The sequence below is a fragment of the Camelus bactrianus genome, chromosome 13 (assembly GCF_048773025.1).
Source record: "Camelus bactrianus isolate YW-2024 breed Bactrian camel chromosome 13, ASM4877302v1, whole genome shotgun sequence".
NCBI classification, from domain to species: domain Eukaryota; kingdom Metazoa; phylum Chordata; class Mammalia; order Artiodactyla; family Camelidae; genus Camelus; species Camelus bactrianus.
This window is the reverse complement of record NC_133551.1, coordinates 68,269,587-68,295,539: the sequence shown is the minus strand read 5'-3', so window position 1 is coordinate 68,295,539 and position 25,953 is coordinate 68,269,587. Positions and strand designations below refer to the sequence as shown.

Genomic DNA, 25,953 nt, shown 5'->3' with positions numbered 1-25,953 from the left:
AATTGTTAGGCTTATTGTGTTTTAGGTGGTTGGGGGGTGGGGAAGAGGGGCATTTAATTGGCCCCTGGAGCCTAAAACCTGGAACTTGTGGCAGTTAAAGAAATAACTGCTCAATGAGACCACAACCTCGGAGCCTCAGAAGGATAAGCCTGGCCATTCATCGTGCGCATATTTGGCATCTCCTGGGGTCTCAGCCCTGCTGCTCCCTCGGAAGCTTCCTCTGAGCACATGATTTACAGACTTCTAGTGGAGACGAGCAGGCCGGTCCTGTCTCCTTCCAGTGTGCTAATCTGCTGTCCATCCTAGGTCGGCTGTGCTTGTGTTAGTGGTGTAGTCAGCCCTCTGGGATCTCCCTCCTTCGCCAGGCCTCCGGCCACTGCCCTTCCTGCTGATGTCCTCAGGTGTCCCTTCTTCTGTGGGGTTAGGTTTCCCCAGGGACGGTCATCTGAGACCCCTGGGGGGCACGGTGTGCCAGTGAGGTTCACACACGTGCCAGTCCTTAGCTGTAACTGGGGAGGCTTCGGTATCACCTCCCAAGGCTCCCCAAGGTTGTCCTGAGGAAACCCTGCCCTCTAGGCTGGGCACTCACTCCCTCGGTGCAGAAAGAAGGGCAGGTGACCAGCCACTAAGCCCATCTGGGAACAAGCTCAGAAGTGGGAGAGCACAGATGCTGAGCCTATTTCAGTGGCTAAAGGCACAGGGCTGGAGACGGAGGGGTTGGCTTGGGAACTAGTTGTTTTGTGGGGCAGTCTGAAGACCCCCAGAGAATGTGAGACAGTGAAACAGCTGGGTGTCCCACAAACCACTTTCCAGGTGTGTGGCTTCAGGCAAATTTTTATTTATTTGTTTGACTTTTTAGGAGCCTTGGTTTTCTCATCCGTAAAATGGGGACAATAAGAGTGTGTATTCTTGGAATAGATGTAAGAACGTACTGAGATCATGAGAGTAAGACGTCTAGTCTTGGCACACAAAGTAGGTGCTCGATAAATGTCAAGTGACTCTCTTCCCCCACTTCCTCCTCAAAGTGCCAGATACAGTCCTGGACACAGAGCAGGTGTTCAGTAAATAGACAACAGCACTGTTATTTTTAAAGCACTCAGCACTTGATTGACTCTTAATAACTGGAAGTTCTCTCCCCCTGCCAAGTGGTAGCTCTGTCAATGTTATACTGAGACAGGATAGACAAAATGACACTCTGAAATGTCCCTCTGGCTTAAACATTATATGATTTAAAATTTAAAAAAAAAAAAAGCAATACCCCCACTGCAGAAGAGTCAGTGAGTGAAGCTTCAGAAGACCACACCCCACGTGCCCTGGCACCCAGGGCAGGGGAGTGCCACGGGAATAGAAAGAACCCAGGAGGAAATGAATCCTGAGTTCTGGACCCAACCTGCCACTGAGTGGCTGTGTGACTTTGAATGAGTTTCCTAACCTCTCTGGGCCTCAGTGTCCTTGTGAATCAAAGGGCTTGGACCAGGTGAGTTAAGGACCCAGGCTGCATCTCTGTGCCCCCAAGGCTGGGTCTGGGGAGGGAAAGAGTGTAGCTGAGATTGTCAGAGACACTACAGGCTTTGTAGACAGGTCATTTCCCTCACTGTGACAGGCAAGCTCTTCTCTGGGTGGGTGGCAGGGAAGAGGCAGGGGGAGAAACAGATTTTGCGCTTTCTCCTCCATGGACCACAGTGCCTGCGATGGGGACCCTGACATTGGGGTGAGTCGCTGGAGGACCAAAGCATGCCTCCTTCTGCAGGACATCCCTCACCCCAGTACAGAGGACCTGGGCACGTGTGGTATCACTCCTCGGGCCTGCATTATTTAGAGGGAGCTCTGAGTGCCAGGACTGTAGCACTGAAAACACTGAGAAGGGCAGCAACGCCAGCCCTTGGGGAACAAAGGCACCTGGGCCAGAGCCATGCCAACTCACCAATGGCCGTGAGGAAGAGCCCAGCCTGGTCGATGGGGATGAACCCTTCCTCCTCATAGTAGTTGACGGTGACCTTGATGGGGGGTGGGGCACATTGGGAGAGAGAGAAGAGCAGAGATCACAGATCACAGGCGGGAAGATCCAGTGACCACCCTCCCTGTCTCACACCTCACGGCCTGTGAAGCCAACCCTCTCTAAACATCTGAATTCTCTCCTCCAGGAAGTACTCCTGGGTTGGTGGGCTGTTTCTCTCAGGTTATCCAACTAGATAGGGGACTCCCTTCTCTGAGTGCATCCAGGGTGCTGTCTGCCTACCTGCCCGCAGGTGCATTCTGCTGCCTGCAGGGGGCCCCCACATCAGCCATGCTGTATGTCTGCCTCCTGATATGCAACCAGGGGGCTTAGGTGGTTCTCTTTGGATAATTCCCAGCGCCATCACTGCCATGGGGGCATGCGGTGAAGTTTATAATTAGAGAACCCAGGGAAGAGAGAGTCTGGTCTCAGCTTCACCACTTGGGCTAATCACTTTGCTGTGTGGGTGCTCAGCATCCCATCTGATACACGATAAGACGGAGGATGTCTGTGGCTGTAACTTCCAATGATTCTAATAGTCCATCATTCAGCGGCCCATGATTTTAACTTTCCATGAAGCCATCATTCCAGGGTCTAACACCAGGCTGTCTAATATGGTAGTCACTGGCTACAGGTGTTTACTGAGCACTTGAAATGTGGCAAGTCTGAATTGAGATGTTCTACAGTGTGAAATTCACACCAGATTTAGACTTGATATGAAAAAAAGATGTAAGCTATCTCATCAATTTTTTTTATATTGATGTCATGTTGAAATAATATTTTGATATATGGAGTTAAGCAAAAGATATTATTAAAATTAAGTCAACCTGTCTTTTTGCTCTTTTAATGTGGTTGTTAGAAAACGGACAATGACACACGTGGCTCGAGTTCTGCTTCTATTGGGCAGCAGTGGTCCAGCCTGTCTTGATGCACAGCCCCTGGTTCCCACGGCCCTCAGAGGGACATGTCCCCAGCCACAGTACCTTGTCGCTGCTGGCCTCAGTGCTCGCCCGGCTCATGGTGAGCCGCAGTGTGGTGCTGGGGGAGAGGGCCCAGCGCTGTTTGCCATTGGTGGCTACCTCCTCGGCTTGCCCATCACGCACCACCTCCACGCGCACACGCTGCGAGTGCTTCAGGCTGAAAGTTTGGGCCCCGGCTGGGGCTGCGCTGTAGGGAGAGAGGACACAGGTCATGGGGGTCCCTGGGCAGGCAGGACAAGGGGCTTCAGGAGGAAACTCCTGGAGAGGCAATGTTGCAAGGACCCTCCCAGGCCTCCTGGTCTAGGGGAGCCCCCAAGGACCCAACTGTACTGTAATCACCTGGTAGTGAAGGGCACACATGTTAAAAATACAGATTCCTTCAGCCAATCTTATACCCACTGAGTCAGAATGTTCCAGGGTGGGACCTGGGGAATCTGCATTCTTAACAAGCTTTTTTGTGCTTCTGATGGGTAACCAGCTTTGGAGCCACATGGTTCTGTAGTGATGGAGGACTGAGGCCCAGAGAGAGGAATGAATTTGCTCCGAGGACAGTGCTAGGCCTACAACCCTGTCTCCCAACCCCTGTCCAGTGTCTGAGCTGGAAGCCAGGAGAATTCAGCGGACAGTGAGGAGGCAGGCATTAAACACTGGGTATGCATACAGCATGGAGCCTGGAACTTGTGTCTTAAAGGGGTAAGGGTGGGCTGGCTCTTTCACATAAAGACCCCTCTTTTCAGCCACAGCTTTCATGGCTTGGAATTCTCCCCTCTGAGAGTCATTCCTTGGGAAGTGGTGTTCTATTGAAAGAAATAATTTTGGAATTCTTGAAAAGCCATCAAGATTTCAGAGCAGGGAACTAACCGGTTTGACCTGGCTGCTAAGGACTGACTGTCTCCTCAAATTCAGGTGCTGAAGCCCAAACACATTCTCTAACACCACATACAAACATAAACTCAAAATGGATTAAAGACTTAAATGTAAGACCAGATACTACAAAACTCCTAGAAGAAAACAGAGGCAGAACACTCTTGACACAAATCACGGTAATATTTTTTTGGATCTGTCTCCCAAAGTAAAGGAAACAAAACCAAAAATAAATAAATAGGACCTAATTAAATGTAAAAGCTTTCACACAGTAAAGGAAATCATAAACAAAACAAAAAGACAGCCTATGGAATGGGAGAAAATATTTACAAACGATGTGACTGACAAGGGATTAATTTCCAAAATATACAAACAGCTCATACAACTTAATATCAAAAAACCAAAAAATCCTGCTGTACAACAGAAATTAACAAAACATTGTAAACATTCAATTAAAAAAAGTTAAAACAAGCAAACAAACAAACCAATTGAAAAATGGGGCAGAAGACCTAAATAGACATTTCTCTAAAGAAGTCATACAGATGGCCGACAGGCACATGAAAAGATGCTGAATATCGCTAATTATTAGAGAAATGCAAATCAAAACTCCAGTGAGGTATCACCTCACACTGGTCAGAATGGCCATCATCAAAAAGTCTACAAATAATAAATGCCGGAGAGGCTGTGGAGAAAAGGAAACCCTCCTACACTGTTGGTGGGAATGTAAATTGGTGCAGCCACTATGGAGGACAGTATGGAGGTTCCCTAAAAACTAAAAATAGACTTAACATATGATCTACCCCTGGGCATATATATCTAGAAAAGGCAAAAACTCTAATTTGAAAAGATACACACACCCCAATGTTCATAGTAGCACTGTTTACAATAGCCAAGAAATGGAAGCAACCTAAATGTCCATCAACAGATGAATGGAAAAAGAAGATGTGGTGTACACACACACACACACACACACACACACACACACACACACACACACTGGAATATTACCCAGCCATAAAAAGGATGAAATAATGTCATTTACAGCAACATGGATGGACTTGGAGATTACCACACTAAGTACAGTAAGTCAGACAGAGAAAGACAAATATCGTATGATATTACCTATATGTGGAATCTAAAAAATAATACAAATGAATTTATTTACAAAACAGAAACAGACTCATAGACATAGGAAACAAACTTATAGTTACCAAAGGGGAAGGGGACAGAGATAAATTAGGAGTTTGGGATTAACATAAACACACTACTATATATAAAATAGATAAACAAGGACCTACTGTATAGCACAGGGAACTGTATTAAATATCTTGTAATAACCTATAATGGAAAAGAATCTGAAAAAGAATATATATATAATATATACATACATACATATATATATATATATATATATATATATATATATATGTATATATATAAAATAAAACTGAATCACTTTGCCGTACACCTGAAACTAACACAACATTGTAAATCAACTACACTTCAATTGAAAAAAAAAAGGACCTAACACTGTGGGTTCATCTTCAAGTTAATGTTCTTACTTTAGAGTGTATTGTAAAAGGGCCTTATAATTCCCTCCGTAACAAGTTTGAGATCTCAACTTAGATTTTCCTTCCAGGGTTTTTAAAGTGCAAATTTAAAATAAGATTTCATTTAAACACAGCTCAACATTTTGTGATGCTTTTGTGGCTCAGACCCTAAAAAGTAGGCCAGAATACCGTATTTTATTAGAGACCATGTTTCTTTGTCTACAGTATCCCAAGTGAATGGTCTCAAGTTAGATCTCCCTGTATATAATAATGAGGCTAATGATGACAGTAATAAAAAAAAAAACCTAATTAAAAAAAAAAGATACTGGCTTGAGGGGAGGTAACAGGAAGGACAGGGAGACAGGGCTGACAGATTTACTGGATCTCCAGCCCCTGGTCTGAAGATTCCCAAAGGCTGAAGAGTGCTCAGAGGGATTTAGGTGGGATTCTCATTGGCTTTGGGACTAAGCTGTAGGGACAAGTGTCTGCCTCAAAGGCATGCCTGCTATTTTGAAGGCCTGGTGCTCTTGGGTTCTAGAATGGCTCTGGGCATCAGAATCATCAGGGGGTGCTGTTTAAATCTTCAGGTGTTTTTTTTAAGGGTTACAGATTTGTGGATCCTAGCCCCGGAGAGTTTGGCTGGCATGACGGAGGCACGGCTGGGGCCGCTGAAGTTGTGAGCAGTGGCCAGGGCTGAACGAGAGCTTCAGATCAGCGGTTCTCAAAGTTAGGACTGGCAGCAGCAGCATTACCCAGAGGGCTTGTCAAAACACGGATGGCTGGGTTCCTTCCCAGGGTTTCAGACTCAGCAAGCCTAGAGTGGGGCCTGAGAATCTGCATGTCTACCATGCTTCCAGGAACTGTTGGTGTTGCTGGTCCAGGGGCCACAGTTTGAGAACCACTGGTCTAGATGTGCAGGGGTGCACTGTGGTGCTTAGAGCCCTGGGATGGGATGGCCAAGGCCCTGAGTAGGAGTTTGTAGAGGCCACCAGGCAGGGCCTCTGATCCAGGCCACAGGGATGCTTCAGGGGTTACTGGCAAAGACCACTGGTCTCGGGCACTGGCAGGAGAGAGTGGACGAGCGTCTGGCAGCCCATGGCCAGTGCTGGGAAAGGAACTCGTAAAAGAAGCTCCAGCACCACTCTGTTTCTCGCCTGTGCCCTTCTAACTCCTCAGCCCATCATGGGGACACTGGGTTGATCTGAGGCTGGACACTTGTTGGCTGTGGTCTGCTGCCCTCCGTTCACGTCCATCATCAGGAGAGGCACAGAGTCCGGGCAGAAACCCTGGATCAGGTGCACATGTGCAGAAGGTTTGGGTTCATCTGTCACTGACGCACTGATGGCGACTTTAGTGTGTCCCTTGCACCTCTGAAGTGTCCATTTGTTGACCTATAAGGTGCAGGATGACTGTCCATCCCTCCTGACCCTCAGGCCTTGTCTCTCATTCCTCAGGATGGTGCCTGCATTTTGCCTCATGGTGTTGCCACAGGGTGTCTGCTCTCCTCTGGATTGTAAGCCCCTAGGGCATGGCCTAGCTTTTAGGATGCACAAATTGAAATTGGACTTATGTATTAATTAAATGTGTTATCTTTTTATGGCAATGGATAAAGGCTTGCCATTTACAGTAATATTATAAGATCTCCACTTAAAGTTCTAAGAAAATATGAGTTGGTTTAAAAAATTTTAAGTCAATATTGGAATATGGTTTTGGTAAAATCATGAGAGTCTGGACAACCATGGGCTCAGGTCTGGGAAACATTCCTCTTGTGCAAATCCTGGCTTTGACCATCAACCTGCTGGATGGCCTGGGGCAAGGTGCTTGTCCTCTCTCAGTTTCATCAAGTGTGAAATGAGAGGATGGGACCAGGTCAGAGGTGGTTGGAGTCTGGGGAGCACAGAGAGGGCAGGCCTGGGCAAAGGGGTGGGAGGGAGGCACTGTTATTCCATCCGCTTGTATATATTGGGTTTCTGCATACAACTCTATTTAGAAAAAAAAAAACTTTATAAATTCATGGGGCAGGATGATCTTTTAAGGCCCCGACTCTGACAGTAGTTGTTGTAAATGATGCTTCCCGCCAACTTCATCCCTCTGAGCCAGTGAGAAACTGGAGGAGGCCCCAGAGGATGGGGGTTAGCTAATGCCCCGCCCACACTGGAGCTCTGGGGCCCCACACCCTCCCATCCCAGCACCAGTCCTGCTCTGAGCTGAGTAAACAGCTATTCTTAGAGAGGCCCTGGCTGAAGCAACAAAGGCACCCATTGTCCCCTGCAGATCCTGCTGGCTGCCTCCCTCCCCAGGAAGAACCTCTCAGAACCCCCCACAGAAACCCAAGAGCCAGGGGCCGCCGGCACCTCAAATGTTCCTGGAGGCTGCAGGGAGGGGCCCAGGGAGGAATAGAGGGAAATAAAGCAGGGATGGTGGTGGCCATGGTCTCCTGCTTATGGGAAAGAGATTAAAGATATGTGAACAGAAGGACAGGCTGGGACCACGTCTGCTCGGCCCTCCACTGCAGCCCAGTGCTCAGGACATGGCCATGCTCAATATATAATTTGGGAATGAATGAATGAATGAACCCACCCTTCTTGGTTTCCCAAACTGTATTACCAGAGTGGTTTAACAAAATGAAATCAGCTTACTTGCCTGCTTGAAAATATTCAGTGGCCCCTGACTGCTTACCACACAATAAAATCCAACTCTGTAGCCTGGTCTTCACCCAGTGGAATTCAGCCACCGCATCTTAACTCGACTCTCCGGCCTCCTTTCCTGCATCTCCTCCCTGCCTCAACTCCCTGTGTTGCTTCATCTCACCATTCATTTGCATATGCTGTTCCTTTTACCTGCATACTGTTCCCTGACTTCTCTGCCTGGCAACTGCCCATCCCTCTTTGAAGACCCAACCAGATCAGTTTGTCTCCATCCATATTTATCTTCCCTTGTGACAGTTAGCTCCTTGAAAGTAGAGATTTTATTTTATTTTTGTTTTAGCACCTGCTTTAGCATAGGCACACAATGAGTATAGCTTAAGGCAGGAAGGGCTGGAAGAGGGGGCTTGCTTATGTGGTCATTCATTCACCCAACATGCATTTATTGAGCACCTACTATGTGCCAGGCATATACTAGGTGCTGGGGCAGGGCAAAAGAGATAAAATGTTCCTGTGGCCCATGGAGCACATATTCTAGTGGAAGAGGGAGACTTTCAATGGATTACACAATTAATTGTGTGATTACAGCTGTGATAATTGCTATAAAGGAGAAGTATGGATTGCTAAGAGGCCCTGGCCTGGAGGTCAAGAAAGGATTCCTGGAGGAAATGGCATTAGAGTTGCGGTTTAAATTTTACACTCTAAACGACAGATGAAAATTAATTAGACCAGTGGTTCTTAACTTCCAGTGTGCATCACTGTCACCTGAAAGGCCATTTAAGATACAGGTTGTCGGGCTACCCCCGGAATTTCTGATTCAGCAGATCTGGGGTGGGTGCTGAGAAACTGCATTTCTTTCCCCACCCCAGCTTTACTGAGGAACAACTGTCAGATATAACTGTGTGTATTTAAAGTGTATAACATGATGATTTGATATACAGATACGGTGGGAGGAAACTGCATTGCTAACAAGCTCCCAGGTGATGCTGTGGCTGTTGGTCCAGGGAACCACTGAATTGGACAAAGCGAGGAGGGAAGAGGAGCAGGGATTTCCAAGCGGCAAGGACATCTTGGGCAATGGCCTGGGGTAGACCTTAGCCCAGCATGCTCAAGAAACTGGAAGGAGGTTAATGTGGCTGGAGTTTATAAGCGAGGAGGAGGGAGAGTGGTGGGTGGAGATGACCCAGGTCAAGGCGAGAGCTGGCCTTTCCCCCGAGGGCACTGAAGCTCTGGGCAAGGGAGACATGATCATTTTTGCACTGCAGACAAATCACCCAGGGCACAGGGTGGGGAATGGATTCCAGATAGCAACAGTGAGAAAAGGAGAACCAGGGAGAAGTTGGCTGCAGCTGTCCAAGTGAGCGATGCTGGTTGAGTGGGACCCAGTGGCGGCCGTGGAAATGGAGAGAGATGGCCACTTGGTTGGGGTCAAACAAAGGAACTTTGAGCAAGATTGTATCAGATGTAGAAGGAGTATCAGATGTAGAATGGGAATGCTGGGCATTGTGACCTAACATCTGCTCAGCCCCACAAGTGCTGTGTAGCCTCTGGGAACTGAGTCAGCCTCTCTGGTCTTCTCTTAGTCAGTGGGGAGGGTCCCCAGCTTGGCTTGTCAGGGCTGGGACACTCACTCAGCCCCAGACTTGAAGGCACAATGTGCCTGCTACTTGCTGGCATCTGGCTCTCTCTGCTTGTCCGACTGCCCTGGGCCTCATTAACACCAGTGGGGCTTACTCCACAGTGAACTCAGCTCCTGGCAGCCTGGGTGTGACATCCTGTCCTTGGGTCTTTGCAGGAATCTGAGGGGGTTCGTGGATGCCAACCTGGCATGCAATCCTATGGCGAGCACCCTCCAGGAGCTGCCTGGAGTTGTGGTGGCCAGAGCCCTGAGGTGGGTCACTGGCCTGGACAGGGATCACTGAAGACAAACGATGAGGTCTGTTTTCAGACCACCTTCTCCTGAGCCTCGTAAGCTCAGCAGCCACCCTCGCTAGGCATTGGTGCTTCCAGCTGCCCAGGGGCCCTCTCCTTAGGGAAGAAACAATCTAATCCACTGTCACTCCCTCCCCAAACACCTTCAATGACTCCCCACTGCCTGCAGAACAAAGTCTAATGCCTGAGCCTGGCATTCAAAGCCCCAGGTTAAGCTTATCAGTGCTCTAGTTTTGCACTCCAGGCCATGGAAACTATGCCCTTTCTGCCCCCACATGTCCCAACTTTCTTGCCAGTACTTGTGCTGCTGCATGGCATGTCCTGGTCACACTGAGAACCCCTGTCCATCCCTTAGCTAGGTTGCCACCTCGGCCAAGAAGTCTTTCCTGATTCCATCAGCCCGGATTCTTCTCTCTCACCCTTTGTGGGTGCCTCAAACAACACTTATCCAACATTTCTCTCCCCTGAACATTGTAAATGCTTTGAAGCCATAGCTCATTATTTGTTTTAATCCTATTATGATAAACCCAATACTAATTCATACTATAACTACTTATTCAGTCTTATGTACTAGGCTTTGTTCCAAGTCCTTGGGCCACCTGATCTCAGTCCATAACCCCATGAGGCCTGTATTTAATATTATCCCATTTTGCAGATGAGCATGTTGAGGCCCGCAGAGGGCAAGAACTTGCTCCAAGTCTCAGGGAAAGACTGTAACAGGTAGAGTGTGGGGTAAACTCAAACTTTCTGAGCTCCCAGCCTGGCTGCTCCCTTCCCGGGAGAGGATCCAGAGGTTACAGTCCTCTCTAAAGGTCCTCCGGGTAGGGACACTTGGTGGTGAGGAGGAGTGTCAGGCCTGGCTCAGGAGAGGATCAGATGAGAAGCCCCTAGGAACCTCTAGAGTTCCCTACTTATTTTGCAGGTGGGGATCAGAGGGCCAAAGAGGGGACACAAAAGGCTGGCTTCCTGCCCTGGGCTTTTGGGTGAGTGACCAAGAGAAGCAGGCTTAGGCCAGCCAAAGCCTGGGGCACAGGGCCTGGCATGGCTGGGCTGGACAGAGCTGCCTCTGAAAACTGGCCTCCCCCAAAGTTTAACAGGTGTGCCTGTCCAGCTGGGGGTGGGCACTTGGGTGAACCCCTGCCACCATGTTCCACCTGACTCAGGGCTCTGTGAGTAGGGAAGGAAGGCTCTCAGGGACCCCAGCTGTGCAGGGGGCTGTGGGCTCAAGCCACAGGGTGCCGGGTGTTCCTTTGGACCCTGCCATGCCCTGGTAACTAGCCTGAAACCTGAGCCCTGGAGCGGCTCCTGGCTGGGCCTCCTGTTTAGGGTTGAAGGCTCTGGGTGTTGTTCTAATTTATGGGCCACCTGACCTGCCCTGAATTCCACTTACTGTCATTCTCTGGAGAATACGTGCTGCTCTGGCCAAGCTCGGCCATCTGCTCTTGACCTTCCATGGGCCTGTCCAGTGGTACCCATCCCTTGAGGCTGGGGGTGGAGAGCTCAGCCCAACAACAGGCCAGTCCACAGGCATCCCTGGCCACATTCATCCATTCATTCACCTAACCAAGGAGCCCTTCAGTGACCTGAGGGCAAGACGTTCATGGGAACGAGGAAGGCAGCGAGCATGGAGGAGGTCACGCCTAAAACACGAGTCCCTGAAGGCAGCCCAGCCGAGCGATCAGGGGCCTGGGCTCTGCACCGCCACCATCTACCAGCTGTGCCATCTTGGACAAACATTCTTTACCTCAGTTTCCCCAATAATAGTACCTAACTCATAAAGTTGTTGTGAGGTTTGAACACGTGTAAATTATTAAATACACACGAGCTGAGTGTGCAAGGTGCCCAAAGGCTGCCTGGTACAGAATAAGTATTCAATAAATGTTAGCTTGTAATATTAAGTAAATAATGAGATCTGAAAAAAAAAAAGACAATAGTGATGAGGTAGAGAGTGCCTGGTGGGGCTTGGGGTAGGGTACCATGAAATGGGGGGAGTCAAGAAAGCTGCTTGGAGGAGGTGATGTGAGCTGAGACTTGATGGATGAAACGCCAGGCTTGCAGAGGTCTGGAGAACAGTGCTCCAGTCAGAGGGAACAGCGCCTGCAAAGGCCCTGAGGTGGGGATGAGCTTGGTGCCCTCAAGGGCCAAAAGCATCCACAAAACCAATGTGGCTGGAGTTTGGGGTGTGCAGGGGAGTCAGCAGGAGATGGGATCAGTGAGGCGGGGCCTGGCATCCTATGGGGAGGGGAGACCATGGCATCCCAAGTCCCCATTACTTCAAACCGGCCCTGTGTCCATTCCACCCTCTACCTGGGCCGTGAGCAGACCCTCCCTGGCCTTTGTCCTAGGGATACTTTCTAAAACACTCACACCAACCATGAGTCGGAGAGAGGAAGTCTGGGAGTGAGGTGGGGATGAATTTAGATCCTCCAGGCTCTCCCCCAAGGCAGGATACACAACTGTCCTGTGCCCTGTTTACCCAGCACTTTACTGTGCTGACATCTAGGATCTCCCGCCCTGGTACCCCCTTTCCTGTCTTCTGCCAGAGAGTGATGGGGAAGGCTCTGCCAGGAGAAAAGGCTGGTTAGCCTTTTCTAACTGGTTGGGGTATCTCAGAGAAAGGGGCAGGGGATCACCCCGACAGCCTACCTCATGGGCTCATCACGAATTCAAACATAAGCAGAAGAAAGTTCTGCAGAGGCAAGAGATAGTTGTTAATATCATCTCTGCCCTGAAGCTCCTGAAGACTTCAAGATACTGGTCCTGACCTCTCTCCACTAGGGAGAAGGGGAGAGCTGCCCAATGGAGAAATTTCACCCTCCTGGATAGATGCATAAACCGAGGGAGGGATAGGAGAAGCTGTCTGCCCAGCTTTGTTTGTGGGTCGGGGGAGAGCTGGGCAGAGTCCGATCCTCCGTTAATTTACTCCAACGCTGCCCTTCCTCCAATCCCTCCAGGCTCTGGGGGTGCCTGGCAGGGGTAAGTGGGGAGGGGAAACCAACATGGGATGCCACTCATTCCGTGCCGTCTCTCCAACTTCAAGCCAGAATCAGATGGGGACCCAGGTCAGCCCTAGTGAAGAAGCAGCTGCCAGCTAGAGGGGCCGTCGGGGGAGAGTGTGTAGACAGGATGTACTTGTGCCAGATTCAAGATAAGGACACGGAGAGAGGTGGGAGGAACAAGCAAGTATCCTTAACAACTATCACAAAGTAAATCTCTAGAAAAAAAAATCCTACTTCCTTGTTTCTGCGCATCTATTTATAGCTTGCTGGATACCAGCACTCAGAGTGTGGCTGGGTCAGGGTATCCATCCCCAAAGGGCCAGTTTTGCTAGGAGATGGTGGTGACCCACAGGGCCTGCTGAGGAAGGGGCAGGCAAGGCCCTGTCTGTGTGTTTGGAGGGGAAGGAAGCGTGTGTACATCTCAGGAAAGGGGGCCCAGAGCCCTTGGAAAGGGGGTGGGTGTTGAGATCTGTTCACCTTTGTGACTCAGGAGTGAGGGGTCAAGATACCACCCCCTACTCTAATTTGAAAAGACACATGCACCCCAATGTTCATAGCAGCTATTTACAATAGCCAAGACATGGAAACCATCTAAATGTCCATCAACAGATGACTGGATAAAGAAGTTGTGGTGTATTTATACAATGGAATACTACTTACTCATCCATAAAAAAAATAATGCCATTTGCAACAACGTGGATGACCTGGAGATTATTATTCTAAATGAAGTAATCCAGAAAGAGAAAGAAAAATACCATATGATATTACTTATATGTGGAATCTAAAAAAAAAAAGGCACAAATGAACTTATTTATAAAACAGAGACAGACTGACAGACATAGAAAACAGACTTGTGGTTACTACGGGGGAAAGAGGGTAGGAAGGGATAAACTGGGAGTTTGAGATTTGCAGATACTAACTACTATTTAAAAATACATATACAACAAACTTCTACTGTATACACAGGGAACTATATTCAATATCTTGTAGTAACTTATAATGAAAAAGAATATGAAAACAAACATATGTTTGTATACATATGAATGAAACATTAGGCTGTACACCACAAGTTGATGCAACATTGTAGAATTACTACACTTCAATTTTAAGAAAAGCTATTAATAAATTTAAAAAAAAGACACCACTGCCTTACTAACTGGACCTAGGGTCCACCAGGCCTTGTCGCTTGGTGTCTCCTTGGAGATTGGAGACCCTGGGGCATCACATGGGGTCATGAGTCAGGATGTGTGTCTGACTAGTCAGTTCCTCTGGGTGGGGAAGGGCTCGGTGGGAAGCGGAAGGTTGATGGGGGGTGGGTGAGGTCTCTGGGGGCAGTGGGCTCATGGCCTGGGTGGAGGGTGACAGGCCCTCCAGTCCAACCTGCTCGTTTTAGGGTCTCACAGGCTATCGTACAGATTAAGAGCATGAGTTCTGAGTCAGACAGAACTGGACCTGAGTCCTATGTGACATCAGGCAAATGGTTTCACCTCTCTGAGCCTCACTTTCCTCACCTGCAAAATGGGAGGCTCCTAGGATGACTTCCAAGGTCTGTGGGAGGAAGAGAAGAGACAATGCACTTGGTTTGGAAGTGCTGTTACCTCCCGCTGCTAATATTGACCGGAGTCTCCCCACTACAGCTGTCAGGAGTACCAATAGCGCGGAGCCCCGGCTCCTTAGTTCCAGAAGGGGCTTCCTTCCACTAGCCCAGTGGGTCTCAACTGGGGGTGATCTGTCCTACCAGGGACAGCTGGCATTGTCTGGAGGCATTTCTGGTTGTTACAACTGGGGGGTTGTTACTGGCATCCAGGGGTTAGAAGCCAGGGATGCTGCTAAACATCCTACGATGCACAGGACAGTCCCTGATAACAAAGTTTTATCTGGGCTCAAATGTGGTAGTGCCGAGGCTGAGAAGCCCTGCTCCAGACCTGCGCTGTTCAGTACACACAGTGGCCACCAGCCACCTGTGGCTACTGAGCACCTGAAATGCAGTGAGTCCACATAGAGATGTGCTATAAATATACAGCATTGAATTTCAAACACTTCACATGATGTAAATGATCTCATTAATAATTCTGATATTCACTACATATAGAAATGATACTATTTGGGTTCTATTGGATTAAATAAAATACATTATTGAAATTAATTTCTCCTGTTTATTTTAACCTTAAAGATGTGGCTACTAGAAAATTAACAATTACACGTGTGGCTCTATTTGTGGCTTGCATTCTATTTCTGCTGGACCCTGTAGGTCTAGAAGGCACTGCTTCTCTTGGGGGTGGTGGAGAGTCTTAAGTGAAGTGCAGGTGCAGGAGGGTCACTGTGACTGAGAAAGGACGAAATGGATCATCACACCTCTGCCCCCGCCAGAGGGGAGATGAGTCCACACCGCCCCCACGGGGGCTGGGCCTCTCTGCCAGGACAGAGGATGGGGAGGGGGCCCGGGTCTGAACCCTTTCTTTACTCGTCACCCCCTACTGGAGGCACCACGCCAGCCTTTTAGGCTGCACTAAAAGTGCCCCAGTGAACAAACAGGCGGGTATGTTGACAGCTGAGGCTTAGAGACCTGACCGTCCTGGCTTCTGGCCCACTTCCTGGCAGTGCCCAGTCTAGGACTGGGGGTGGGGAAGGGAGGGGAGCTCTCCCGGGCCACTGAGGCCTGGACCACACTCCTCTTCTGTGTTATGACCCTCAGAAACCAGCCCTGAGGTTTACATGTGGACAACTGAGGCCAGGAGCCAATGAGTGGAGAAGGTCCCTGGTCTGCACAGTAACCGACCCTTTGCTCTCGGGGAAGGCCAGTGCCTGCTAAGGAGGTGGCAAGGGACCAGCCTAGCAGGATTGCCAGGGCCGCTGGAGGTGACAGAGAGAATGCGCTGGGGAGGGTGTATGGGAAGACACAGGGATGCGGTTTGGTGGGGGCCTGGGAGAGCAGGGTGCTCCAGATGACAAAACGATTTGGGGACAATAAGCCACTTTGGCACCTCCAGCTTAGCTCAAGGCACAGAGCGGTCTAGGGGACCTGCTCAAAGGTAACAGCATGGGGTCCCACCCTTGAGTCAAGCATGCTCCCTCCTCTCAGCACTGACCCCTCCCACGCTGGCAGTGGGGAACATTTCAGATGCTTGGAATAGAGGGTTGCAGGATCCCACCCTGGACTCTCCAACTGTTCACTCACACAAGCCACACCTTTGCCAGGCCTCCCCCCCCCCCCCCCGCACCATAGGGAGGTGGATCGTTAGACTTGGCTGCTTCCTGGGGGCTGGGGATAGTGGTGGCGCTCTGACTTCAATTCCCCCACCCTATGTCTGCTGTCCCAGAAATCCTGCACCCCACCAAAGTTCATGGACAGGAGAAAAGGGTGGGTGGGAAAGGGTCCTGAATCAAGAGAGCTCTTCTGATAAAAGACCCTACCTCCACACCCTCCATTTGGTGTAACAAGGTCCCTCCCTGACCCCAGGGTGAAGTCGGGGAAGGCATCTGGGGACATGGAACTCACGGCCAGTGAGCAACCCCCAGGGCCAGGCTCTGCCCCAGGGCAGCTCCCCTCTGGCCCTGCCCCAGTCCTCAGCAAGTCCTGAAGGAAAGCTCAGCTGATCTGGGGGGTGGGGCGAGGGGCTAGGCTGAGGTGAGTGGTGAGCCAGTAGGGTCTGAGGGAAGGGACCGCATTAGGCAGGTGCTGAGGGGAGAGCGGGGAAGGGAAAGAGGAGAGGATGGCCAGGAAGCTGCTGGGGTGCTGAGGTCGTCCTGAGGGGATGGAGAGGGTCAGGCAGTCGGAAGAGTGTGGTGAAGGGGCAGGGGTCTGAGAAAGGAGTAGCGAGGGAGCTGGGGCTGTGTCAGGGTGTCTGGGAGGGTCTCTGGATTTCCGGGAGTCTGACACAGGGTTTGGGGGCTGTCAGATTTCTGGGAGAGGTTCTTAGGATTTCTGGGCGCGGGGGCTCAGATGAGGGACAACTCGGGCTGTGCGTGTCCCCGATCCGGGGAAGGTCTCAGGATTTCTGTGGCTCGGATTTCGGGCAAAGCCCAGGGGGTCGAAGGGGGTCTCAGGGCGGCGCAGCGACCTGGCTCACCTGTAGACATCGGTCCAGAGGTGAGTGCCCAGCACGTACACCGCCTCGACGCGGCTCCCGTACTGCAGCCGCACGGTCCGCTCGCGCAGCATCTTCCCTGTGTCCGGTCCCGTGCACGACCTCGCTCTTCGGGGTTCGGCCGAAGCACCTGCCGCAAAAGAGCCCCCCCCCGCTGGCCGCACAGGCCACGGCCCCACGCTCTGCCTTTATCCTGCCGCCGGTGGGCGGGGCGGCCCTTCGGCCTCCTCTCGCAGTGGGCTGTGGGCCAGTCCGTCAAACGTGGCCACGCCCCCAGCTATTTTCCGCCCCCCGCCCCGTGGTCGGGATGAGGTCAGGAGTTGCCAGTTTCCGCCTTTCCATGGTTGATTTGCTCGTTCTTTCATTCAACATACTTTCAGTGGGCCCCCAGCTGCCCGGCGCCAGGACACGGGGCCCGTCTCCCCGCTGGGAACCCCTAGCCCTGCGGGGCAGATCATACAAATGTGGAGCTATCATAGGGGCGGGGGCGGGAGGTGGCGGGAGCCCAGGACCAGTGGGTGCCCTAACCCAGCCCAGGGTCCCAGACCAGAGCCTTCTTAAAGGAGGGGTTTTCGAAGCAAGGGAAAAGGGGGGAGAGGGAGCTTCCTGAGCAAACCGGGAAACCAGATACAGCCTGACATCCATCTCAACTTCCCAACAATCGGATCAGTATTACAGTGCGAAGATGCTGAGGGAGTGGGATGGGGGACCTGGCTGCCTGCCGGGCCAGAATGGCAAGGCATTGGTGGGTGGGTGATGGGAGCCTTGGCACGGATGCCTCAGTGAGGAGTGGTCAGGAGTGGGAGTGAAGGAGGCCATCCTGGCTCATTGGATGGAGGTGCCCCTGGGGAGGGTGGATGAAGACCCCTGCTGGGGCTGCCCAGAGCGCTGGAGAGAAAGGGATTGAGCTGACTAATGTTTGTGGACTGAAATATTGACAATGAGGGGCACCATGTTGGCCTTGGCCACTGGGCACAGGAAGGTGCCGCCACAGGGGTCAGTTTGTGGCTTGTGGAGGCTGAGGTGCAGGATGACACCCAGTGGGGGCCTGAAGCAGCCAGCCCCTATCCCATTCCAGACCCTTCCAGCTCTGAAGCCAGGACAGGGCCTGTTCAGATAATTCAGAATGTATGACTGAGTTGTCCTTGGTAGAAGAGACAGGAACAGAGGTGTGAGAAGGCAGAGGTTATAAGAAGGACGTGACAGGCTGGAGGGGATGCATATTTGGGTAGTAGGTGGTCTGCTGCGGAGATGAGAGCCCTGGGACGGGGTGCACCTCTGAGTAAGAAGGTTGAGGCTCACAAGTGCCCAGAGCTGAGACACACCTAGACTCCTGACCCCAGCGGCCTCCTTGAGGCAGCCCAAATTAGGAAATGGCCAAGAGCCCAGCTGCTCCTGGGTAGTGGGAACTTGGAAGGAATGTGGGTGGAGAAGAGGGAAGGCCTGTGTTCTGACACACAGACCCAGGGAGATGCTGGTAACTTTTGATAGGCTCCTGGTGGTCACTGAGTGTATCCTGTAATTGGGAGGCAAGGTGGCCTTCTGTCAAAGAGGTAAAAACTTGTGCAGCCTGGAGCTGATTTCGAGGCCCCTGATGTGGGCTCTTGTCTGGGCATCCTTCGACCAGAATTACTTTTTTTTCCTTTTCTTTTCTTAATTGAAGTATAATCGATTCATGATGTGTTAATTTCTGGTGTACAGCACGCTAATTCATTTACACATGCATATATTCCTTTTCACACTCTTTTTCATCATAGGCCATTACGAGGTATTGAATATAATTCCCTGAGCTATAAACAACACCAGGACCTTGTTGTTTATCCGAAACTACATTTGAGCTCCTACTATGTGGCAGATACTGGGCGTGGGCCAGGGTGCCCATTATCATGGGGATCATAGTGCACAGCACCCTCATTTCACCTGCTGGGAAACCGGGGTCCAGAGTGAGGGGAGGGGTGGTGCACCCCCCCCCCCCCCGCAACTGAGGCCTGGGCAGGTCTTAACAGGAGCCAGGGAGTGATAACGTCAGACAAAGGCGGTGATTGCCGGCAGAGAAGGAGTAACAGCCGGCCCTTAATGTGTTCTTTCTGTGAGCCAGGCGCTGGCCCAGCGGCACTTTTCATGTGTTAGATCATTATACCCTCCCACCAACCCCACCACTTTACAGATGAAGAAAGCGAGATGCAGAAAGGTTAAAGAATTTGCCCTGCCTCTGATCTCATAGCTCCTAAGAGCAGCAGAGCCAGGAGAGGAATTTGCATGGCTGCAGTGGGAAGGGGAGGGGCGGGGCTGGGCAAAGCAAATAGAAGCAGAGAAGGAATGTTGTCCCAGAACCCAAGTTCTAGTGCAGCCCTGCCTTTGTAGACCCTTGGACAATTCACCCTGCCTGCTCTTTGGGGCCTCATTTTCTTATCTGTGAATCAGCTGATCTCTCAGCACAGATGTAAGGATGACAGTAGATGAGACCATGTGTGGAAGACACTAGCACGGTCTCTGACATATAGTGATTGATCAAGAAATCAGACTCCCTCTTCTTAAAACACACACACACACACACACACACACACACACACACACACACACACACACATACACAAACACACACAAAATCCCCTGGGGTTCAGGGTATAGCTCAGTGGTAGATGGCATGCTTAGCATACACGAGGCCCTAGATTCTATCCCCATTACCTCCATTAAAAAAAAAAAATCCTACCCTGACCTGGCTGACCTACACTCAGGGCTCCTGTCCCTGGCTCTGGGCCTGCGGTGTTGGGTCACAGTGCATGGTTGGTGGGATGGGAGCCTCCGGGTGCCCAAGGGTTTAAAATAACTGAAGTGGTCACAGCTGTTGGTGGATTCAGGGCCGGAGGTCTCACGCATGACGGCTGCTCCCCTGGGGCCTGGAAGAGCCACGAGACATCTCATTGTGCCTTTCGGGGGATGCCAACAAAGGGCAGGCTTAGGTCAGGCCAGCTCTGGCACTGACCCGCACCCCACACCCCCAACTCGCTCTGGCTCCTGTCAAGCACGTGGACAGAAAAGCTGGCCTGGGAGAAGCTCATCTGAGCTGTTCTGATCCTTTCCTGGGTGGGTGGGGGAGTGTGTGTGTCTCTCTCTATGCCAGGTCTTGGGGGAACCTTGGGAGGTGACCCGGATATCTCACGGGCCTGCTTTGTCCTCAAGTTCACTTTGGGCCTCATACGTGCAAGAATTTAAAAAGAAAGAAATACACAAGTAATCCTTGATCATTTTGGAAAAATAATTTTTAAAAAAGGTCACTCATGAGCCATGACTAGAGACGACCACTGTTAATATTTCTGTGTATGATCTCACAGCGCTTGCTTAGGGGCAGTCCGGTACTGCTTGCGCTCAATGAGTTACTGAGCCCTCAACCTGTGCCAAGAGCAGCTCTAAGGGCTTCACACCTCTTAGCTCATTTAATCCTCCTAACAATCCTGTGAGGTGGGAGCTATTATTATCCCCAATTTGCACAGAGGCACTGACCAGCCTGGCGGTGAAGAGCATGCATAGCCTTTGGGCTTGGCAAACCTGAGGTCAAGTCCAGCTCAGCCCCTCTCTAGCTTGGGGACCTCTCTGGACCTCGGTTTCTTTCTCTGTATAAGAGATACTAGCGGTGCCCAGCGCACAGGGTTGTAAGGAATAATGAGACACAGTGCTTAGTGCTTAGGCCTGGCACAGACTCAAGTCCTAGTAGATGGTAATTATTTCCTACGCGTGTATATGGTTAAGTTTTTGTAAAAACAGGCTTCTGACTGTATGTTGCTATTTGGCTCCTTTTTTTTTTTTTAAATGGAGGCACTAGGGATCGAACCCAAGACCTCATGCGTGCTAAGCATGTGCTCTACCACTGAGCTATATCCCTCACCTTGTACGTAGTATTTGATAACACACTTAAAAAACGTCTGCAGTGTGTCACAAGCATGCATTCCTCTCCCTTCATGTCCAGAATTTCAGAGTTTGCAAATCAAAGCCAGGTTCTAATTAGACAAGGAAACTCAGAGAAGGGAAGGAATTTGTGTCAGGCGAACGTGATAACCACTACACTACGGAAACAGTCTAGGGGGAATGAATTTGTGCAAGTCACCCAGTCAGACAGCAAATGGAGGAATCCAGAGCAAGGAGTGAGCACAGTTATGTGCCAGGCTGTACTAAGTACCAGGCGGTCTGAGATGTGAAAGCAGGCAGTTGCAGTACAGCTGTGGGAGGGAGAGGGAAGGGGAGGGCCGGAGCAGGGTAGTGCCCTGTGATCACTCCCAGCCCCTCCAAAGCCACCCCAAGCAGATGGTTGCATCTAAGATCCTCAGATACAGAAATTCTGGAGGGGCAATGGAGCCAGGGTTTTGGGGGGCCTGGAGGAGGGGAGCAGGGCTGCCACACAGAATAAAGGGGTAGACCTAGGTGTCCAAGGTGAGACCGGGAAGGTGGGCTGCGCGCGGGACGGGGGATGAGAAGAGTGTTCCAGACAGAGGGAAGTACATGTGCAAGGGCCTGGTGAGTTACATCTGGCCAGGATTTGGGGGATGGCGGTGGCGGAGGCCGGGCTGGCCATAGCCACATCACACAGTGCCTCGTAAATATTTTGGCTTTATCTTAAGGTCACAGGAAAGCCTGGGGAGGACCTTGAAACATGGCAATGGCATGATGCGTGCTTTAGGAAAATCACTCCGACTGCCCTGTGGAGCTGAATTCAACAGGGTCTGGTAGGAAGCCAGAGTGGTGATGTTAAACCAACAGTAAGACCCCTAAATCAGGAGTCTGCCTGGCGGCCAGAAAGAATTCACAGCTGAGGCAGAGGGACAGAGGAAAAACTGCTTTTACTTCTCAAAAGAAGAAAAGGAAGGAAAATGGTCGAGCAGGGAGAAGGAAAGCGGGAGCGGGGAGCGGGGCGGGGAGCCGCTGGAGCAGGGAGCTGGCAGCCAAGAAGGGTGGTAAGACAGCTCCAGCCAGGCTGGGCCACATGGGCTTTGATGGGCATCTCTGTCATCCTGTCCTCCTTCTGGGTGTGATGGAGCCAGTCAGTCCTTGGAGGGGCTCTTCAGTCCTTGCATGGGCTTTTCCAGTTGTCATGGCAACTGTCAACGTCTTGGCGCTGGTGGGAGTGTCACCTCGCCTGCTACTAATACATGTAATCAATGAGTGTATGCTGAGGCCTAAGGTCCACTGGAAGTCAAATTCTCCACCTTCTCAGGTGTTGGTTCTAACCAGTTCTTGTTTCTTCTCTTTGCAGCTGCCTCCTGAGACTTAGATAAGAGAAACTGGTTTCTAGTTGAGGGAGGAGCAGGGGTACGTTCCTGGAGGCAACAGCCTTGGCGACAAAAAAAAAGAATGTTGCTTTTAACCAGAATGCACGCAATCTGGTGGACCCAGCATCCCTGGAAAAAAACAAAAAACAAAAAACAAAAACCATCTCCAAAGATTCTGTTCAGCCATGAAAGTTTTAAAGGGAAATGAAGGAATACTCTCAGTTAATCGTTGAGATAGGTGGTCAGAGTTGTCGCCATCCCCCAGTGCCTGCAGGCTTGTCCTGATCAACTGCCTGCGCCTGCTCTTCTATGACTCAGGGAGGCCTGGGAGAGGCCAGCTCTTCTATAAATAAGATGCAGGGGTTGGGGGTGCCCACAGAGTCCTGCTCCCCCTTCAGGGGGTATTACTTCTGCTTCTTTTTCAGCCCTTGGTCCTGCAAGGTATTTCACTGAGAAGGAGGGCAGGGCTGGGGTGTTACATTGTTGTATTCATGCAGTGGCTGGAGCAAGGCAGTTATTCAACCTCTAATACCAGAGGTATTCAGAATGAGGGACAGGTGTCCTGCTCTATACTCAGCCTTCAAAGACTTCCAGGGGCTACCATCACCGAAAGGAATTTAAGGAACTGCTTCATGCAATTGTAGGGGCTGGGAATTTTGAAGTTTGTAGAGTAGACCAGCAGGCTGGGTGGCAATTTACAAAGAGTTGATGCTACGGTCTTGAGTCTGAAATCTGCAGGCTTGGAAACTCAAGCAGGGTTTCTATAATGCAGTCTTGAGGCAGAATTTCTTTTTCTTCCGGAAACCTCAGTCTTTGCTCTTAAGACCTTCAACTGATTGGTTGAGGCCCATCCACAGTATGGGGTGGGGGCAGGAGGGGTGACATGCTTTACACAAAGTCTATTGATTTAAATGTTAATAACATCTCAATAAAAAATAACTTCACTGCAACACCTAGTCTGGCGTCTCACTAAAACAACCAGGGAGCCAGAGCTGAGATGTTGCTGTGGAAAATTAACTACCACAGTGCCAAAAGGAGGCTATGGCTCTGATACATGAGGTCACCATTTATGCAGTATTCACTTCTTGCCAGGTGTTCCTGCTGCAACCCCAGAGGGCCCCTCATTTTGCATTTCAAACGGTAACATGACTTGCCCGTGGTCCTATCCCTAGACCCTGAGATTCAGTCCCAGCTCAGTGGGAGGACAGAGCTTGGATTCTTAATCCCTCCACACCTGTAAAGCAAAGCTACAAATGTGGACCCTGAAGAAGATGGGATGGGTTGAATCTCTCAACAACTGTCAAGGAGCCAGAGTAGGTTGACCTGACTGTCTAGCCTTGTGCTGTCCAGCATGGTAGGTAGCTGCTGCCCCCTGGAGCTACTGAGCCCTTGAAATGTGGCTAGTCCAAATTGAGGTGCACTGTGAGTGTAAATACACAGGTATTTGAAGACTTTGTTTGCAAAAAAAGGGGAAACAATTTTTAAAAATATATTGATTACATGTTGAAATGATAATGTTTGCGATATATTGGGTTACATAAAAATATTATTCAAATTAATTTCACCTATTTATTTTACTTTAAAAAATGTGGCTACTGAAAAATTCAAAAGTACATGTGAGGTGTGCAATTGTGGCTTGCATCATATTTCCATTGGACGTGCTTGTCCAGATTCTTCTAAACTGTTAGGCAGGAACTGTGGCTACCTTGTTCATGATCGTCTCTCTTGGGTTGAGCCTTGGTGCCTGGGCATAGTAAATACATATTTCGTGAAGAGGGTGGAATTACTCTGGAGTTTCCAGAAATGTCCATCAGCGGTGTCAATGACGAGAAGAGAGGAGGAAGAGAAAACGTAGTGGACAATGGAAGAGGTGGTGACCACAAGGTGGCGCCAGATCCCCATTTTAGAAGCAGGGAGGAGGGAGGTTTTTCTGACCGGAGAGAAGGAACGAGCCAGCATGAAACTGAGAGATCAAGGATGCCTCCTGGTTCTTTCCAACCTCACTCAGCCCCTTCCTTTAGCTTTTGGGACTCTCTCCTGAATAGGTGGTTGGAGTCAGGGCTCAGGGACTCTTTGTGAAGTCCACTCCCTTAGACTGGAACTCTCTCCCTGGACAGAGGGGCAACTGAGGCCCAGAGAAGATGGAGTGAGGCCCAAAGAGGGCAGTGACCTGCCCAAGCCTATTGGCAGCAAAGCCAGGTCTCTCGAGCTTCATCTTTTATGCCTGCCCTGTTGCCTTAGTGCCTTGGTCCTGTGAGCCTGGGTTGTTGATTCATTCTAACAAGCACTTAATAAACAACCACTGAGTGCTCAGGCACTGGGCTGGGCAGGAGGAGGTGCATGGCTCTATGCAAACACGTGTGTAGGCACACATCCCCTTTTATAAGAGTTCTTCTTAGGCATTTACACCTGGACACAGGTGCTATAATCATTCCTGCCACGCCCCACAAGGTGGTGAAATTCTCCAGCTTTAGAAGCAGTCCTCTCGAATTTAAACCCCCAGCCCTGACACTTGCTGGCTTTTGAGAACTTGACCAAGTCATTTTACTTGAGTCTTGATGTTCTCATCTGTGAAATGGGGGTAACCATGGCACCTATGTCCCAGGTTGTCATGAAGTTTAAACCAGACGACGCATATAAAGGGCCAGGCACATAGAAAGTGCTTGATTCATCTTGCCTGTGGTTTTCATGGTCATCCCTCAAGGCCTCTGCTGACCAGTGCTACGGCAAAGGCACCAGCCAAGTACCACGAAGAGAATGCCCTGACAGCTTATTGAGGGTTGCCCTGGAAGCAGATCCTGTGGCAGGAATTCAGGACGAGCTGTTTACTTGAGAGTCAGTTCCAGGAAACACCTGGAAGGGAGTGAGAAACTGAGGCAGTTAAGGTTAGGGAGTTAATAAGGAGAGTAGTATAAAGTGATTTGCCTTGGTGGGCAATTGCAGCTGGGTCCTACTGGGGTCTCTGGGGGGCAGTGTGGAGCATTAACTCAGAGCTACCCCAGCCAGGGGAGAGGGAGCTGGGTGTTCATCCTCCATCCTCCAGCTGAATCACGGGGGAGGGCTGTGCCTGGGTGGGGGCTGGGGTAATTCCCCAGAACTCCTGGTCTGTTGTCTGCTCAAAGAGAAAGCCTTCAGGCAGAGGTCCAGTTGCTGCTGGAGGTCTGGCTGGTAGGCAAAGCCTGTACTTCAGCAGAGAAGGGAAAAGTTCATTCAAGCCAAGGAAAGAAGGCCTCATGGAAGAGGGGGACTTGGAGCTCCCCTTTGAAGGATGTGTAGGAGTTTGACACGCAGAGATAGGGGAAGGGTGTTCCTGGCAGGAGGCAGAGCACAGCCAAGGGAGGACAATGTGACAGCTCAGGGAGTGCAGGTAAGTTGTGGGCGGAATATCTGGGGGTGTGGGCAAGGCCAAGAAAACAGTCTGGGGCTAGGCCACGGAGGCCTTGAGTGCTGGGCCAGAGAGCCTTTTGGTTGGATTCTTTGGGCAGTAGGGAGCCAGGGAAAGCAGGATCTTTCTCTGCTGCAGGTGAGGGTAGGTGGGAAGGACTCCCTAGAGGAGGAGGTGGAGGGCTGCGCTCCAAATGGCAAGTGATGAAAGCCCAGACTGGACAGTGGAATTGACCTTAGAGGCAAACTGG

At 50.5% G+C, this 25,953-nt stretch overlaps 1 protein-coding gene across 1 annotated transcript in view; it reads right to left on the bottom strand.

Moving 5' to 3' along the window:
* Positions 1–17,241, bottom strand: part of PADI2 (peptidyl arginine deiminase 2) — a 47,838-nt gene extending 30,597 nt beyond the window's left edge. The window contains exons 1-3 of the mRNA XM_010957469.3: positions 17,037–17,241; positions 2,980–3,163; positions 1,925–1,997 (exon numbers count right to left, since the gene is read on the bottom strand). Of these exons, the coding sequence (XP_010955771.3) occupies positions 1,925–1,997; positions 2,980–3,163; positions 17,037–17,128 (349 nt within the window). The 5' untranslated portion in view covers positions 17,129–17,241. The remainder of the gene's footprint in view (positions 1–1,924; positions 1,998–2,979; positions 3,164–17,036) is intronic.
* Between the last annotated feature and the right edge of the window lie 8,712 nt (positions 17,242–25,953).